At 34.8% G+C, this 17,628-nt stretch overlaps 1 protein-coding gene across 12 annotated transcripts in view; it reads right to left on the reverse strand.

The window, feature by feature from the left end:
- shi (dynamin-1 shibire) overlaps positions 1-17,192 on the reverse strand; it is a 100,730-nt gene extending 83,538 nt beyond the window's left edge. For 5 of the 12 annotated variants that reach the window (XM_018515715.1, XM_018515722.1, XM_018515711.1 and 2 more), the window contains exons 1-9: positions 16,313-17,190; positions 13,069-13,142; positions 12,249-12,398; positions 11,969-12,172; positions 11,713-11,905; positions 11,419-11,628; positions 10,289-10,488; positions 10,073-10,218; positions 9,815-9,972 (exon numbers count right to left, since the gene is read on the reverse strand). In XM_018515715.1, coding sequence (XP_018371217.1) covers positions 9,815-9,972; positions 10,073-10,218; positions 10,289-10,488; positions 11,419-11,628; positions 11,713-11,905; positions 11,969-12,172; positions 12,249-12,398; positions 13,069-13,142; positions 16,313-16,476 — 1,499 coding nt within the window. In that variant the 5' untranslated portion in view covers positions 16,477-17,190. Of the gene's footprint in view, positions 1-9,814; positions 9,973-10,072; positions 10,219-10,288; positions 10,489-11,418; positions 11,629-11,712; positions 11,906-11,968; positions 12,173-12,248; positions 12,399-13,068; positions 13,143-16,312 lie in introns of all 12 variants that reach the window. The other 7 variants (XM_018515717.1, XM_018515716.1, XM_018515714.1 and 4 more) reach the window with 4 other exon arrangements.
- Positions 17,193-17,628: the final 436 nt, after the last annotated feature.

A 17,628-nucleotide genomic window follows, 5' to 3' on the forward strand; every position in this document is an offset into this window, starting at 1 on the left:
AAAAGCTCTTGACACCAGCTATTAAATTCTGGAATAAAAAATAGGGTGTGCCATTTAAAAAAATCGATGGGACCTGACTTTGGCGACGCCATCCAAGATCAAACTGATAATATCACTAAATAGATTTTTCGAACCCTACAACTTTTGTTTGAAACACTTTTCTGTAAAATACATTTTCCGAGGTATTTAGGTGTCCCGACCTTTTTGGGACACCCTGTATATATAATTCACATTGAATTATTTAAGCATTAAAGATCCAGTTTCGATCGTTATAGGCACTTAATTTCTAGTAATAATTGTGTTCTCACATGTACGGTCTAAAATAAGATTCTCTTTTCTAAACCAAACTGAAAACGAAAATAAAGGAGAAAAGAAAAACCGCATCCTTGGTTTATTATCCATACATCCCAAAGGTGCCAAATAAATTCAGAAAAGTAATCAAAAACAAAATCAAAATTTTCTTTTTTTGAATAAACATTTCATGTTTTATAAGAGGACATAAAGATGTTTTACCAGACACAGATAAAAAGTTGTATACAAAAATATACAAAATACAACGTATACAAAATTGAATGCAATGATTGTGACGCATCCTATGTTACAAAGAAGTGGCGGAAAGCACTTGAAAACACGGATTGCGGAACACCGCAACCATATTAATAGAAATTCAAACTCACAATCAATGATCACAAAAAACAGAATGAGTCGTAATCATGATTTCAAATGGAATAAAATTTGTTCGTCCCTAAATATAAACAGATTCTGTATAAAACTGTTATTTGAACGTTATAAGATTTAGAGACTTTGGAGTTTCCAAAAGCCAAGCATTAATTTAAATCCGTTAGTAAAGTTGATCATCATTTGTTCGATGTAATTATGCAGTTGTAAATTATTTATCCACGCTTTCCGACTCCGAGATGGTAAGTTCGAACATTAAAAAGTAATAAAAAAAAGAATAATGGAAGGTTGGCGTTCCATAGAGTAATGCAAAGAAAACATATTCATCTGCCAGTGGTACGTGTGTTCGAGCTACCAGAACGGAGTTGAGAAACATACTTAAGATTAAAATTTGATAATGTTCACTGATGATGGTTTGGAGAGGAGTCAAAATGTATGAAATAAAATAAATGGAAACTAAATAATTATCTATATTTGATAATTTGTGCACCGACAATTGCGCGTGATTCTCATATGCCCGTTTTTATCTTAATTTATTAGTTCAGTTAAGAGAATTTAAGAATTCTTATTGATTTTTCAATTCTCGCAACAGTTTTAACGAATTATTAATTATTAAAAATCGCCGTATTAATTCGGCCGCGGTCTATCGCTGAAAGCAAGCGCACGGTGGGATGCAGTCGTCCAGCGATTGAGGTGGTATCTCACCGTGCGCTTGCATTCGACGATAGGTCGAGCTAGTAGTAGTAGTAAAATGAGCGGGTGGGACTATAAATAGTCGCAGTTAGCATGATCTAAATCTAAAAATTCCTTTGTCACTCCCCGCTTGTTTTTAAGATTAATCAGTTCAATCTCTAGCATCGTACTGCGTACTTATGAGACTGCTCATCCTCTTCTCTTCTAGAGCTTCTATCTAATAAACATATAACAGCAAAATTTTTACAATATCTTTTACAGACGAGCAGAGGGTAGTGGCGCAGGATGTGCAAACTGTCCTCGCTTTCCTCTCCACACAACCGACAGTTCTTCTGCTCGGTAAATCCGAAGTTATATAAATGTGCTCTGAGAGAGAGAGAGGCATGTCTTATGAGAAGGCTTATGCCCATTCTCAGTTTGTCTCTTCTCATTGTTGTCAACTCTTTCGTTCTGATCAATTTGTTTCACGTTTCATTAATTGCTTTGACTGTTAGTAGCTCTTCGCCGTCTTGCTTAGGTGCTCCTGTTTCAGCAATTTTTTTAATATATCTTTTACCCATGGAAAAGGAAACTTCAACAATCTATTCGTCTGGGTCTATTTCGATCCCCAGTTTAGCCAATCCATCCTCACACTTCCGAGTATTCCCAACGATCGAAGTTGCATCTCACCACTTGCATTCGGCGATAGGCTGAGCTAATGTGGCGATTGATTAATATCGACAAAAGGATCCATTTCGGATAATCTTGATCTTGACATATGTTGAATGACATTTAACAGGTTTTAGTTGGTGATGATCCTTTGTTTAAAAGTTATTAATAAAAAAAGTTTACTGCTTTACAGGGTGAAACGAAGTCTACAATTGTAGGTACTGTTTCACATAGGTTTTCGATTTTCCACGCGAAGCGAGTTCCTTCCTGAAACAGGTTTCTAGTACGGTTTTCCAATACCTTCTGCCTCGGTTCGTATAATTTCCACTCTTAGAACATCTACTACTGGAAGTAGCATAGTCTCTTGAAAGTAAAGCCGAGAAGATTGACAAGGATGGAGAGATGATGATCGTAGTTGGTAATGCGCATGACCGTAGAGAGATGCGCGCGCAAGCGAATTACACACAGCTGCCAGCTGCAGTATGTACATTGAGTACATGAATGGTATACTACATGGGCTGAAAAGTCCCGAGATTTTCAATGAAAACAAGCGTTTTTTGGGCAAAGTTATATTTATTCCTCAACATAGTTGTCATCGAGGGCGATACATTTGGTATAGCGATTTTCCAACATTGTGATGCCCTTTCTGTAGTACGAAACGTCCAAGCCTTCGAAATACGCCTCGGTTTCCGCGATGACTTTCTCATTCGATCTGAATCTCTTTCCCGGGAGCCACCGCTTGAGGTTTGGGAACAGATAATAGTTGCTGGGGGCCAAGTCTGGAGAATACGGTGGGTGAGCAACCAATTCGAATCGTAATTGGTCCAATTTGGCCATCGCTTTCAAGAACGTGTGTGACGGTGCGTTATCGTGATGGTACAGAACCTTTTTCTTCGCCACATGAGGCCTTTTTTTCATTTCGTCGTTCAGTTTGTCCAATAACGCTGCATAATACTCTCCCGTAACTGTTCTTCCCTTCTGCAGGTAATCGATGAAGATTATGCCATGCGCATCCCAAAAAACGGAGGCCATAAGCTTCCCGGCCGAGCGTTGGTCTTTTGGCCGCTTTGGTCGGCTTTCGTGACTTTCCAGCTACTCTGCAGACTGCCTATTGGACTCAGGCGTATGGTAATGGACCCACGTTTCATCCATCGTCACAAAACGTCGAAAAAAGTCCGCTCGATTACGCTGCAACAACGCCAAACCGGCCGTTGAATCATCAACGCGCTGCTGTTTTTGGTCGACGGTCAGTAAACGCGGCACTCATCGCGCCGATAGCTTTTTCATCTCCAAAAGAGCGTGCAAAATGTATCCCGTCCGTTCTTTTGAGATGCCCACGGCCTCAGCTAACTTGCGCAACTTCACTTTACTATCACTCAAAATGATTCGATGCAATTGCTTTACGATTTTCGCATTCGTAACCTCTTTTGGCCTTCCAGAGCGAGGTGCGTCTTCGGTGCTTGTACGAACCATTTTAAATTCACTAAACCACCGATAAACTGTTGTTCTCGAAGGAGCAGATGTGGGATAACATTTCTGCAACCATTGCAATGATTGTTCAGAACTTTTTCCCATCAAAAACCAATGTTTGATCAAGATGCGATATTCCTGTTTTTCCATTTTTTTTTACGAAGGCGAAAGTAGCGTCACTCAAATGACTGTAGCTTGTAAACGAATGGGCGAAATGTCATGAAACTTCATACATAAACTAGTGACAGATGAGCCTCTCGAAATGAGTCATGTTCATTTTCTAGTGGCGCCACCTATTGAAAAATCCCGGGACTTTTCAACCCATGTAGTACTTTATTCAGCTTGAGCATCCACCGCGCATGCGCATATGATTGTATGGAGCATGCGCATTAAACTTACGATCATCATCTTTCCATCCTTGTCAATCTTCTCGGCTTTCTATCTCTATCCTTGTCAATCTTCTCGGCTTCAGCCGAATGTACAAGGATTATAGGCCTACGTTCCTTCCAGTAGTATATGTTCTAAGCTTTCACTCCACTTCCCCTCCAGCTTCCGGGTGTACAGCTTTCCATGGGAAGCGAGGTCCACCCTATTTCTCCTTCCCTATCTCGTGGCATAGGACGCTTCGCGTGGACAGTCCGATCCCTCTACACAAAGGAGAAGGTGTTGTGCACCTCATTTCGCGTAGAAAGTTATTACGTCAGGGAGGAGGATATGGAGTAATTGCTAGTACTCTAGCAGAAATGAGATGTGTTATGTTCGGAGGATTCCACGATTCCTTTCGAAAATGAAAGAAAAGAATCGTCTCATTTCGTCGCAAATGTTGTGTACCCCCAACATTTGTCTAAAGGAGGAGGTGTTACGTCCGGAGGACTCCACGATTTTTTTTTTTCACGAAAATATTACCATCGAACCGAAAACCAAACACTTGTGAAAATTGAAAAGCAATTTCAATCTTATTATAATTGGAGATTATAGTGTCAAATGTAGAAAGATTAATAATAGAAGCCAAAGGATGATACCTAATAGATTGATCTAATACCGCAAGTGAGATCGGTAATGGAGTATTTTCAAGCTAATAATAGAATCAGTCTATATGACACCTAGGAACAATTGATTCCCATATTTTTTCCCCCACTCCCTCATTATTCCCATCAAAGACAAAGAAACTCATAATATAAATTAAGGTGTGTGAAATGTACAGTAGTCAGATCCGATAAGAAAGAGCATCTAATTAGTAATTTGATTCCGCTTCGGAAGTGCATATTTGGGTGAAGTGATTACCGAGGGCAGCTCCTCCAGTGTGAAGATCCGACAAAGGGATGTTCTTCCTGTGGTTAAATTTTTGGATTAGGCTGCAGGCTAAACGAGACTATAAGTCATCGAAAAGAGTAAGTTCAAAGCAACTCATTAGATAATTTATTTGAAAAATTCAAAAAAATTCCAGTGCGCTCCCAAAGATAAAGTAAAATTTTGAGAAATAATCGGAAAGACAGCAACAAACGCGACCTTACAGCCGTCCAGCCAAAATCTCGAAAAAATTTAATTTATTACAAGTAATAAGACAAGTAGAAAATCAAATTGAGAACGAATTTAAAAACTCTTCTGACTTCACTAGTTTCACTTCTCGATTAGAGAATTAACTTCATCTCCTCTTGAAATTTCTTACTCCCCAACCATAAAACCAGATAGTACCTCACCTGTCAACATTCCGTCAACTTTCCCTGAACTCTCTCAAAGTGACCATTCCTTTTACATAAATCTATCCAGTCAGTTATCCACCTTCGAACCTTCTAAAAATAACCATTTGTTTCTCCAACAAATGAACAAAATTACATCTCTTATCCTAATCTCTCTAATTAAAATGATTTAGAAGAATTATTTCCTCCGAATCTCCAACTTCCTAATTCTTTCGAGTTTCAATTAATTAAAGCCTATCTTTCTAGATATTTCTCTAATCAAAGAATTATAATCCTAGACCCTGAAACCCATGAACCTATTCTCTGTTCCAATCCATTTCTTATACTCCGAACTAGCCTCTCCCTCTCCTGACTTAGAAACACAATATCACAATTTATGCGCACAAACGTTCTCCCCAGCTTAATTAAAAGAATTTATGTGAATAATGAACAGGAGATAAGTCAAAATTATAATTACACTTTTCAAGATCTTGTTCAGAAACCTCCGAAATAACATAAAATTCGCGGAACACAACACAACATTTCACACTAAACTAGACGATATTTGAGCAAACTTAGTTTAGTTTTAAGAAATTTAAATTATGTATATATTATAATAGAATTTATTAATTTAAATCTAAAGTTACGTAAGATTAATTGAATGAATTTATTCAAATCCTTGATCGCATTCTTCCTCTTATAAGGTTATAAGGATAAGCTTATAAGGTTACATGGTCCTATCCCAGGTCATAAGGAATAATTTCCTTAACCTAAAAACGGACCAATGATCGCACTATTTCAAAGCAGAGTCATTGCGTTCGACCGTAGACTTCTGTTTTGAAATTTAACCCGAGTGCGTTCAAGTTGTAATACGTGTGATACAGCATCGATCTTTTGCCTTGGCCTGAACCGTCAATCCAAGCCCCTTCCACGCACTTTCTAATTCCCGTGAAATAAAGATTCTTGGGGCTCTGACGTAATAAGATGTTATTTTTTAAACTTTCTTGTCAGTAACTTTTAAAGGAAGGACGATCACTAACTAAAACTTGTTGGAGGTCATTAAGGGTCATGATTTTGACAATATAGGTCAAAGATCATCGGAGCTGGGCCCTTTTGTCGATTTATCCGGCGATTTTTAATAAAGTTAACAATTCATCAACTATTGTGAAAATGAAAAGTTTTAGAGGATTTTTCGACTCAATTTAATCCGCTCTATTTGCATATAAAAATAATCCCAAATATTCTTTTCCAGGGACACCCTGTTTATAATTTAATATTTCCTTAACTCCAGGAACACTCTGTTTATAATTTAATATAGAATAGAGCGGAGTTTTTTCGTTTATTTCTCGCGATGTTTATGTTTCTGAACAGCAAAAGTTAATTATTCAAAAGATTGTGCTTTCAAGAAACAATTATGATTATATAATGTAATTATAAGCACGTTACTGTAAAGAGATATTGTTTATCATCGTAAATTTACCATCGTATTACTTTAAAGCTGAAACTGATGAAATAGCCCCGCTCTACCTTATAATTATACCTAACACAGAAATAAAGTAAACGTACAACTAAAACAAAAAATATATAGAAGAGTTCATAAAAGTTTATATTTATACATATATAATTTTAGTAGTGTTATACATGTGTGTGTGTGTGTGTGTGTGTGTGTGTGTGTGTGTGTGTGTAAAAATATTAAAGTTTATTGTTTGTCAAATTCTAGAGTGGCCTCTAGCCTTGAAGGAAAGACAAGCTAAGAATATTAGTGTGATTGTAGATTGTAGTGAGCTGATTTTAGCAAGACATGCACTGACTGTGAAAGTATATGCGTTGATAATTTGAATAAAAAAATAATAGCAAGCAAACATAATCTGACATATTAATCACGTGTAGTACGGTTTTCTATTATATTTTCTCCAAAAATGTTTAAAATTTTAATTTTCTTACATATGTTCTTAGAAAGAATATCTCTTGCTAATAAATTATTATCCTTCAATTTATCTTAATCTATTTTAATGTGTGTTTAAAGATTATAACATGGTGTCCAGCAAAATCTGGTTAGTCAATTTAAGGATAATTGTGGGACATTCCAGATAAAAATCCTAGTTTTTTCAGGATTACCCATCTATCAATTATCATTATTTAATTAATTTTTATCGATTCGTGCAATATTATATGCTTTGTATTAAAGTTAGGATTTTATACGAATGAATAAAACGCTAACAAATTGGGAACAATATTATTTATTGCTTTATAAATAATATCAAACGAACATCCCGCCAACACAAATTTTTCTACTGTTCTATTTTAGATATTAAACTCAAGTTTTCTATTGGTAACTTATTGCATCTTTATAAGAGAAGATTTATACCCAAACACAACTTACTATTTTTTTTCTTTTTTCACGCTGTTTTTTTTAGAATGAAAGATTGATAAATTCCAGACTAGCCTTGAAATTTCAGTTTTTCAGAAATTTTCCAGAATACATAAAATTCCAATATAATTCCAGGATCCAAAGATATGTAAAGATCGCTGGGACATCATGTACAAATAAATTTTCACAGCATAAAATTACTAAAAATAGTTTTTAAATAAACTATTTTTCTATATTGTATAGAAATAAATATATATTCTAAAAAGTAAGTAGTTTATTATCTTAAATGACATACTACAGCATATAAAGAATATTAAAAACTTTGTAAAACTTTATGCAATACACGTGAACATATTGCTAATATGTTTCCAACTAGAAAACAGTCTTTTAAAACATATATCTCGTCTAAATACTATAACAGCATTTTGTACCGTCTCTTGCTATTTAATAGCTATACAGGGTTGCCACAAATTTTTCGTTTCAAAATTCCCTGACATTTCCCTGATTTCCAGACAAAATTTTCTGATTTTCCCTGACTTTCAATAATACATATTTTGAAATTTTGTTTAAATTTTCATCCCGATTTGAAAATCATTAAATATTTTGTTGAGAACAATTTAATATAATAGTGTAAATTATTATTAATGTTACTGATACTGCATTTAATTGTTAAGTTAGTAGTATTTTTTGTTTTTTTCTTTTATGTATGAATACGATACTTTTCCTCTTTCTCTCTTTCTCTTTGCTGCTGTATTTAGAATATAAGGAACATAAATCAATGAATACAGTTTCTTTTTTATCAAAACTAAATCTTGTTTATTAAAACTTCAATCTGCTATTATAAAGGTTATTTGAAAGAAAAGTCGCAAAAATATGAAATTAACATTTATTTTATTCACTTGTTCATAAGTGACATAGAGAACTTTCTGAGATATAAACAAAAGAACAGACAATTAAAAAATTTCGATGTTCTTAGGCTATGTTTCGATACACACTGTCAGTACTGAAAATCTATAATGTACGTAACATGCACTATAGAATTTCAATACTTACAGTACATAACGGAACACACAGTCTTAATAAAAACATTTTAAATCTCTACTAAGTTTAGTTAGCTTTTTACAATAAAAACTAAAATTTCAAATACTTAAAGAAAACTTAAATACTGTAAGTTAACATAAAAAATTGCACAAGGCTTTTAATGTAATGTTAATGATGCCAATGACGTTATTTCTTCATCAAGAGCACTTACATAGTTCATTAGTTTTCTCTATCAACAGTTTTTCTTTCTTAGCCTTCAATTCTGAAATTTTTTCAAGGATCTTTTTTGAGCAATCTGCATTTTCTTGTTCTTTCTCAGAACGCTGCTTTTTCAATGCTTTACCATACATATTCCTCGCATTTCGGTAAGATAAAATCATCTTTTTATCTATTATAAGTTTAGTGAGACCACCAGCAGCCTTAAGGCCATCACAAACTTGTCTTCGAGATATTAGAGACCTAGGTAGTTGATTTTCAACAATATATTCCTTGTTTATTGAAAATCTTCTTTCCACAAATGCTTGATCATGGCTCAAAATAAGGATCTTTTTCACAAAGACATAAAAAGTCTGGAAATTATCTTGACCCTCAAGCAAGTCCCTCCAGAAATGACCAATTCTTTAATTTTCCCTAACGAACTGCTTGCATAAATCAATTACTTCTTTCTTATGGCAAAGAACGTTAAATTTTTTTTTCAATTTTATCACAGGTTTGACTAGTAAACCAGTTTCTTGCGGAAAACAATTGCAGAGTATTAGAAAGCCTATTCTTACAGATATTTAAATTATTAGAAATTAATATAGGATCACAAAAATTAATCGTTTTACAGATACTATATTGCAAAGGAGACTTTCTCAACAAATGTGTGCACGTGAGAGCACATGAAAACGCGTAACTAAAATTCTGTGATGTACACATATTTCAAACTTCTTTACAGCCATTTTATTTTTCCAGAAAATTTTGCTAAATTCCCTGATTTTTCCATGATTTCCCTAACCATTTTCAAATTCCCTGACTTTTCCATGACTTCCCTGACTTCCCTGACTTGTGGCAACCCTGCTATATCAAATCTGACATAAAATAAGAAAACGGCAACAAGCATAAATGTAACGAAACCGACACGTAAGAACTAGATGTATCAACTTAAAAAAACCGAAAGTGTTTGACTCTGTAAATAATACTTGTAATCTAAGATAACATATAACAAATAGTGAAATATTTAATGACTACTTACTTCGCAAAACCGATGAAATCTTCATGATTCGTATTCATGTATGCGAGCTCGCAATCCACCAACAAGATCAGTTGCTCTTTACACATTTGTTCGCGCTGCCTGATGTGTGTCGTTATGATACGTTCCGTTTCTTCTCTTAGTCTGGGATAACGCGACATCTGTTATATTAAAAAATCAGCACATAAGAATTGCGTAATTAACTCATATTTTAATATTGGAATTTAATAATTCTTATATCTTACAATTATCTTGACTTACCCTATCTGTACAAATGCGTACAACATTACTAAGTTCTTGCACGACTAAGTCTACACACTTGAGACTTGGTTCTTTAAGTCTGTTTATTTGTTTTTTGACTATTGCCTCAAAAGCCATGTCTGGGGTAAACAATCCCACCCTGATACCTATCATATTAAAATGTATATAATTGTTAACTTGTTTTGTCAATTGACGATAAAATCAAAAGAAACTCACCATGTATATTTCTGATGGCGAAAGCAATTTCTTTTCTTAATTCTTTTTCATCAAATTCCATTTTAACAATTTCGAACGGGAAACGCTCGTGGAAAAGTCTGTTGATTTTCGCACCACCACTGAGTTCCATAGTATTAATTTGTGCTGAACCTGAGCCTTCTATAGTTCTCTCGAAATCTGATTGAAGCTGCTGTATCATCCTTAAAAACGTTTTTCTATTAACTTGTGTAATGTAACTTGTCATAAAGTATTAGTTACATAGATAGAGAGTCTTGATGTTATCTTCATCATTCACAACAAAAAACGCATTTGAAGTAATCTCTGTTATTGCATCACAATCTAACTAAATTTATAATAGAAATGTCATACTATGTCCCTATAAAGATCTAGTACTTCACAGAGATTAAAAATATTTTTTGTTAGAAATTTTATTTGTTAGTTTTCTTGTAGCAGAATAGTTTTATGCCATCACATTATCTTATCATTCTTAAAAAAGCATTTGCATAATAAAAAATTGTAGTTTCTCAATTACTTAAAATTTCATGCAAATAGCAAAAAACACTATTTTGGTTAAATAAAACTATTATAAACGCTAGTTTGGTTAAATAAACTAATAGCGTTTTCGACCTGATCAGGTTTGCACCTACTTTGGTTGGATTAATCCTTCCTATTGGTTGACGTCACCCGCTCTACTAATAGGAGAGCACAAAACGTCATTAATCCAACCAAGGTTGGTGCAAACCTGGTCGGGCCGAAAATGCTATAATAGAGCAAACACAAGGATACCTACATATACATTTGAATTGATCTGAAAACGAAAAGCAAATGATCTAAAACTTCAAGACCCTCTACCAATAAAATAAAAAGTACAATATTAAAAATGAAAAGGTAAAGAAAAACTATCATTTCATTTGCATGATTATTGCTTTATATGTGAAGACATGAAGTACAAAATATGTTCAACAAAAGAATGTTGTTATTACACTTATGTGTACTAGTTATTACACTTATGTGACATATTCTGCTATAAGATATGCATTTGTGACGTTTACAACACAATTTTTATAAATAGAAGATGAGCCACTAAGATACCGTAAACTTGCAAATTATAAAATTTTTAATTCACTTACTGTAACATAGCCTTTGTTTTGATTGCAGGATCATCAGGCCTGAAATGTTTGTACTGTTCGACATCTTTCTCTAAAGTTAACTGTTGCTTTTGTAATCTATCTCTTAGAGCTGGCAAGGTATCCCTGATATGATTTGTTAATTGTTGATTGAGAACTCTCTGCAAATATGGTGTACCCAACCTGTCTGCTAGATGACGATAAGATGGATGGCTAACAAATGAAACAAAAGTTATATATGACCAGAAAAAAAAATTACATTCCTGTCATTTTCAGAATTCTTCGCGCGAATTATACCTGAGAAAAAACTTTCGCTCAGCGGCTAAAGCATTTTTGATATCCTTTCGTCCTTCTATATCCTTTTGACTTCTGTTAACAACACCAATATAACCTCTTCTCAATGGCAATAATTTATTTTCCAAAATATCTCTTGCATCAGTGCCATCATCCATGAGATCCAGTTTAGTAATAACACCAATTGTACGTACACCTTATAATATTGCATTAATGTTAAATTCAAATAAATATTAATACCAGCATTGCAAATGAATACCTTGTGCATCCACTTCTTTAGCAAGTTTAAGAGCATCGCTATTAGCTAAATCAGTATTGGCTGGTGTGACTGCCAATATAAGACAATTTTCACGTTTGATAAATTGAAAGATCATGGCTTTAATTTGAGCTTCTATATCTGCTGGCTGATCACCAATTGGTACTTTTGTAAGTCCAGGTAAATCAATTAATGTCAAATTTAGGACTAAACAAAGATAAATATATATTAATAAGTGACAATTATAATTTATTTTTTAAAACAGTCTTCTTATTATACTTACCGTTGGGTGAATATACTCTGAGATTAATTGGAATATTAGAAATGCCCTTGTTACTTCCGGTCACTCTGTCTGTTTCTGCTTCAATTTCTTTCCGTACCTCATCAAAATCTACAAATTTCTTACCTTTACAATGCAAAAACTCTGCATATTCTGTAACATAAGAAAGAAAAAATTACTTTAATTTCCAGGAACGATACTTATTATTTAAGAAAAAGAATAAAATAAAAAAATTGAAACTTGATATAATATTTTATATACTTAATATTCACCATATTTATATTCTGTCTAATGAGATACGTCCAATTTACAGTTTATCATAATTTTAAGGGAAGTATATGATACAGGATATGTGATAACTTGTTGATAAAAGTTCAAGAGGCAAAATAATTTTATTAATCTTGTTTTACTATATTCTATTATATTTATTAATACTATGTACAATAATAAAATGCAAAATGTCAATAACTTTTCTTATGAATTTATTTAATATAATCAATGTCGCATAATAAAAAGATTTTTAAGAAGAGTCAAACAGAGAATGAGACATATAAGTGAAGTAAATGCATTAGACATTAATGCGTTCCTTGCTTAAAAGGAAGATATTTACCATGAGTATAGGTCAATAGATTAACAAGATGATATTATCAGTATATACGAGAGAACTCTACATCCTTTAAATTCATTTTTTATATATGGTTTTAAAAAAGTAACAGATTTCGAGAGTATTATCAGATATGTAAGATAATTTCACATTGATTTGTATTGTATATCAAATGAAATAAGAAAAATAATGTAATATGGTCTATGCATTATGACTCACCAGTTGGGCAGTTAATCAATTGTAAGATGAGAGGTCTTCTTGTCACGATGCCTGAACCTCTTGGCAAGAAATCTCTGGAAAAGTGTAAGTATTCGTTGTTATAGTTAACTTTAATTAACACTAATATCATACAAATATTAATTATATATGCAATTATTGGAGAACAATATATTGGATGATAAATTATTTATTAAAATAATTGCAATTAATATATTTAAATATAGATTGTGATATGTATAACCCATGGTGGAAGGGATAACACTTCCACCATAGTATAACCTAAGGCAATAATAAGATTTAATCATTTATTTCACATATCTTTTTTCTTCTATCTGATAAAAATATACATAAGGTTTGTTCTTTTCAGCTGAACTTTTTGTAAGGTTCATACTTCCTTTTTTTTCTCCACGTTAGAGAAACAAATAGAAAAGATAAATAGTACAAGAAATTCAGCTAAAAAGTCCAGGTCTATGTATCCCCTTATCTATCTTAAATATTCTTTGTATTCTATCTCTCAAGAATTTTTGTTTCTAACATCTTTAATAGTCACCAGAAATAATCACCTAATAATTTTTTTGGTAAACATTCACTTGGGATTTTTTTACACTCCAATTAGAAATTACTATTAATTACGTACTAAATATTATTAACTGTTTTATAATTAATAATATTTTATTTGAGATCTTTAGAAGATAATTGGAAAAAAATTTTTAGCCTGACATAGAAATAATGTTACAAATATCAAACTGTTATAATTTTAGACAAGTTTGATTCTTTACAGAATTACTATTAAAATTTTGGATAGATATGTTCATTAGTTTTATTTCGGTCATGTAAAGCAGCCATTAATTTTTCCATAAAATGTCACCCGCTCACATTTTTGCAATTGAAGAAATTTGAGCGAATATATTACCATGATGGAACTAAACGTTGGTTACTTTAGAGTAACGTGTTCGGATTCCTACCCGGATGCTCCCGAGTGTTATTTTATCCTTGTTTAATGTTCGGTAAACAACAAGAATGGAATGATATTTGAGTGACACTCGAGTGGGAATCTGAACCCAGCACTACACAATCAAAACAAAGAAACTATAATGAACGCATCTATCTGAAATTTTAATAGTAGCACTGTGTGAATCAAACTTGTCTAAAATGAAAACAGTTTGATATTTGTGCCGAGAATTTTTCAAACTACCCTCACATATATTTTCTTGATATTTTCTAAAAAAAAAAGGGAGAAAAATTGGATATGGATTGCTGATCAATACAAAAAACTATTATTACTTCATTTTTCTGTTGGGATATAAAAATCATCACTATTCTCGGGTTAAACTAAAATTCTGCATTAGTCAATTCTTCTGTTTTGAAAGCAAATACCAATACGTCATGACAATGTAGTTCAACAAATGTATCTTATATATACACGGTATAACAAATTAACTATGTCGTAAAAGATTTTAAGCCTTAAAAAAAATTCCTTTACATATAGATGTTTCACCCATCGCGCAATATAATTTTCTTTAAATTACTAAATATTAAAAAGGCGTCGCAAGATAAACAGTGAATTCGATTGAACGCACTCAATGCGCACTGGTGCATATTAAAATGTATTGTACACAAATTGATGTAAAGATGTGTTCGACATAAATATAGAAACGAGTTAAACCATGAAATTGTCAATACATTTTATTATAATATAATATATTATAGGACCGTACATGTGATAACACAAACTATAGAAATCAAAGCCTTTACACGGTCTAGCTGGATCTTAATGCTTGTATGATTCTTATGTGAATTTATATAAGAATCATACAAGCATTAAGATCCAGCTAGACCGTGTAAAGACATTTTATTATGTTATTAAGTAAAATATGTATTTTGTAATTCAAAATACTTGCACTTTTACTTGGATTAAATCAATGTTCATCAACAGTTTTAATTCACTAGTGCGTTCAACCGAATTCATTAAACATACAAATTACCGAACAAATTAAACATAAAAATCATATAAATAGTTATAAGACTGAATCATTATTCTTTGACTATTTTTATCTCGACATATTTTTGCATAATCGCCAATTATGCGTTTAACAGCATCAGAGAATGACATGAATGACGAGAGACGTTCGCTACGAGGAGTCACGAAGAATCATCCCGCCCGCCGGTTTTGCGCATGAACGAGCAGCTTGTAAGTGCTCCCGCGAGGATACCACGAAGGAGACACTCGACAGGTTGGCTTGTGGGCGTTCTGACTTCCGTCGCTCCGTTTCCCTTGCTTTATGCCAAGTATAAAAAGCCATCGCGTACAATACGACCGATTGTCTGACGGTCTTCCTCGACAACGACGCGCGATGTCGCATTAAAATCGAAAAGCCGCGTGTTTTCGCTAGGTACGCTTTAGCACTTGCATAGCAATAACAAAGCCGAATCGAAATAAAAAGGTCCTGATTGTCTCGTGAATACCACTGCGTTACGCTTTCTACGCTCAAAATGGAAAACGTACATCTGCATAGGAAATTTAAGAGTGAGAAGAGAACGTGAAAAATGAGGGCAAGAAAAGAAAAAAGTATGTTTATTTCTCTATCAATGACTTTGATGATGAAATTTATTCTGTATTATTTTTCATTCTTAAGTCCACGATATTAGAAATCACTTCGACAATGTGAAAAAGACTGAACAAATCATATTTGAGCAATTTGGTCATTTGAATAAGATTGTTTATTTCTTCCTCCATCCGAAATTTCAGAGTAATTTTCAGCATCATGAACACAAGAGGTCTGTTCTTTTTGGCTGAACTTTTGCACCAGTTCATCTTTCTTCTTCTTCTTTCCTCCTGGAGAAAAAAGTTCAGTCAAAAAGAACAGGCCTATTAAATAAAGAAATATAAAAAAAAGTAAATTGAATAAAAATTAAAGTTAATCCATATTAGAAAAACAGGTGTAAAAGAGATTCGGGAAGAAGTATCGATCGCGTTCGATCGAGTATTTAAGTGGTCACAAGTAATAATTGAGATATTTTCCGCACAAGATTACAAGGAACAGTGCTATATCATCCGTGTGTGTGTGAGATTCCCTTTACATCCTTTATGAGTGATACAGACACAACTCACTCACTCACCACACTCTCCCCCCTGCCCCTTTCTTTATCGGAAGAATGATGCCATTTGTATGAAAAGTTCGGTTATCCGAAGCTGTTAGAGAAGATCGACGCAATTATACAACGTCAAGCCTGCGATACTTACTTGCCGACGAAGTTCTCAAGCACGGAGCTCTTGCCCGCGCTCTGGCCGCCCACCACCGCGATCTGCGGCAGATCGAGCTGCATATGCACACCGAGCTGTGTGAACGCATCCTGTAGTTTGTTCACGATCGGTATCAACTGTTCCATACCCGTGTTGCCCGACATCCTGTCGTCGGAGTCGCGTAATTTGCGTTACACCGCTCGTATTAACACGCGCGCACACACACACACACACACGCTTTCTCTTTACCTCTTCACCACAGCTGTGACTGATGTGCTTACAGCGCACCACCTGGAGAGCTGCTGCTCTGCCACCGCCCGCACACACACACACGACCTCCCGAAAAGGGTGGTTGACAGAAGCGAGCTCAACTGTACGTTACGAGAGCTAAGCGTGCACTAAGCAAAATGGCCGATTTCTGCGACGCTGCCGCGCTGTGCCCGCCCGCCTGCCTGACCGATAGCTCTCGTTCTTCCGTGACAAACTTCACCGCATCTTCACCGTCGCAATGACGGTGGCGGCGACACGAATCGCTTGATCTTGCATTGCTCAGTCTCGCTCGCTCACGTCGTGGACGCGTGCGCGCACGCGCGATACGTTAAGGAGTGCGATTTGAAATCTCGCCCGTATGCGTACTGTACTACCAACCCCAACGTACGCCGCGTGAGATTTCAGAACGTTACACAATTTTACTATAGTTATGTACGCGGCGACGGCAGTGGCAATGACGACGATAAATTCTCGATGCTTACACTGTCTACCACTCGAAGAGCGCGTAAAGTGGTTCAATCGATAATTGAAGCGTGCGCACAAGTCACAGTGCCACCATCGCCATCGTCACCACCGTACGTCGCCGTCGTGACCTACTTTCGCGGCGGTAAGATAAAATCCATATCGTACACGAGTTGTCCGTTAACGCGCTCTGACCTTTTTACTCTGCGCATCCCACGTCCGTTCGTTTTAGAGTGAGTATAAAGAGAGTGGCACCAATGCATGTGCCTAATGCTGGATTCACACTGCATCCGATTTGCGTCGTACAACGCAAATCGGATGCAGTGTGAATTCAGCATATTGTTGATTGGCTCTGCCATTAATATCGTATTCGATTTACTGACTCGACCCGACTCCAAGTCAACGGTCTGTTGTTTTTAACTGTATTTCTTACACAATACAGCTCTTCTTTTGCAGCTAAACAGAACAGACCATTGACTCGGAGTCGGGTCGAGTTATAGCGTTTTCGATTGGGGTGCACTGGCTGCACTCAGTGTCAAGAGCGTGTTCGATTGGCAGTGCCAATGCGCACTTGGCTAGGGTCA

This window comes from Trachymyrmex cornetzi, unplaced genomic scaffold (genome assembly GCF_001594075.2).
Source record: "Trachymyrmex cornetzi isolate Tcor2-1 unplaced genomic scaffold, Tcor1.1 scaffold59, whole genome shotgun sequence".
Classification (NCBI taxonomy): Eukaryota; Metazoa; Arthropoda; class Insecta; order Hymenoptera; family Formicidae; genus Trachymyrmex; species Trachymyrmex cornetzi.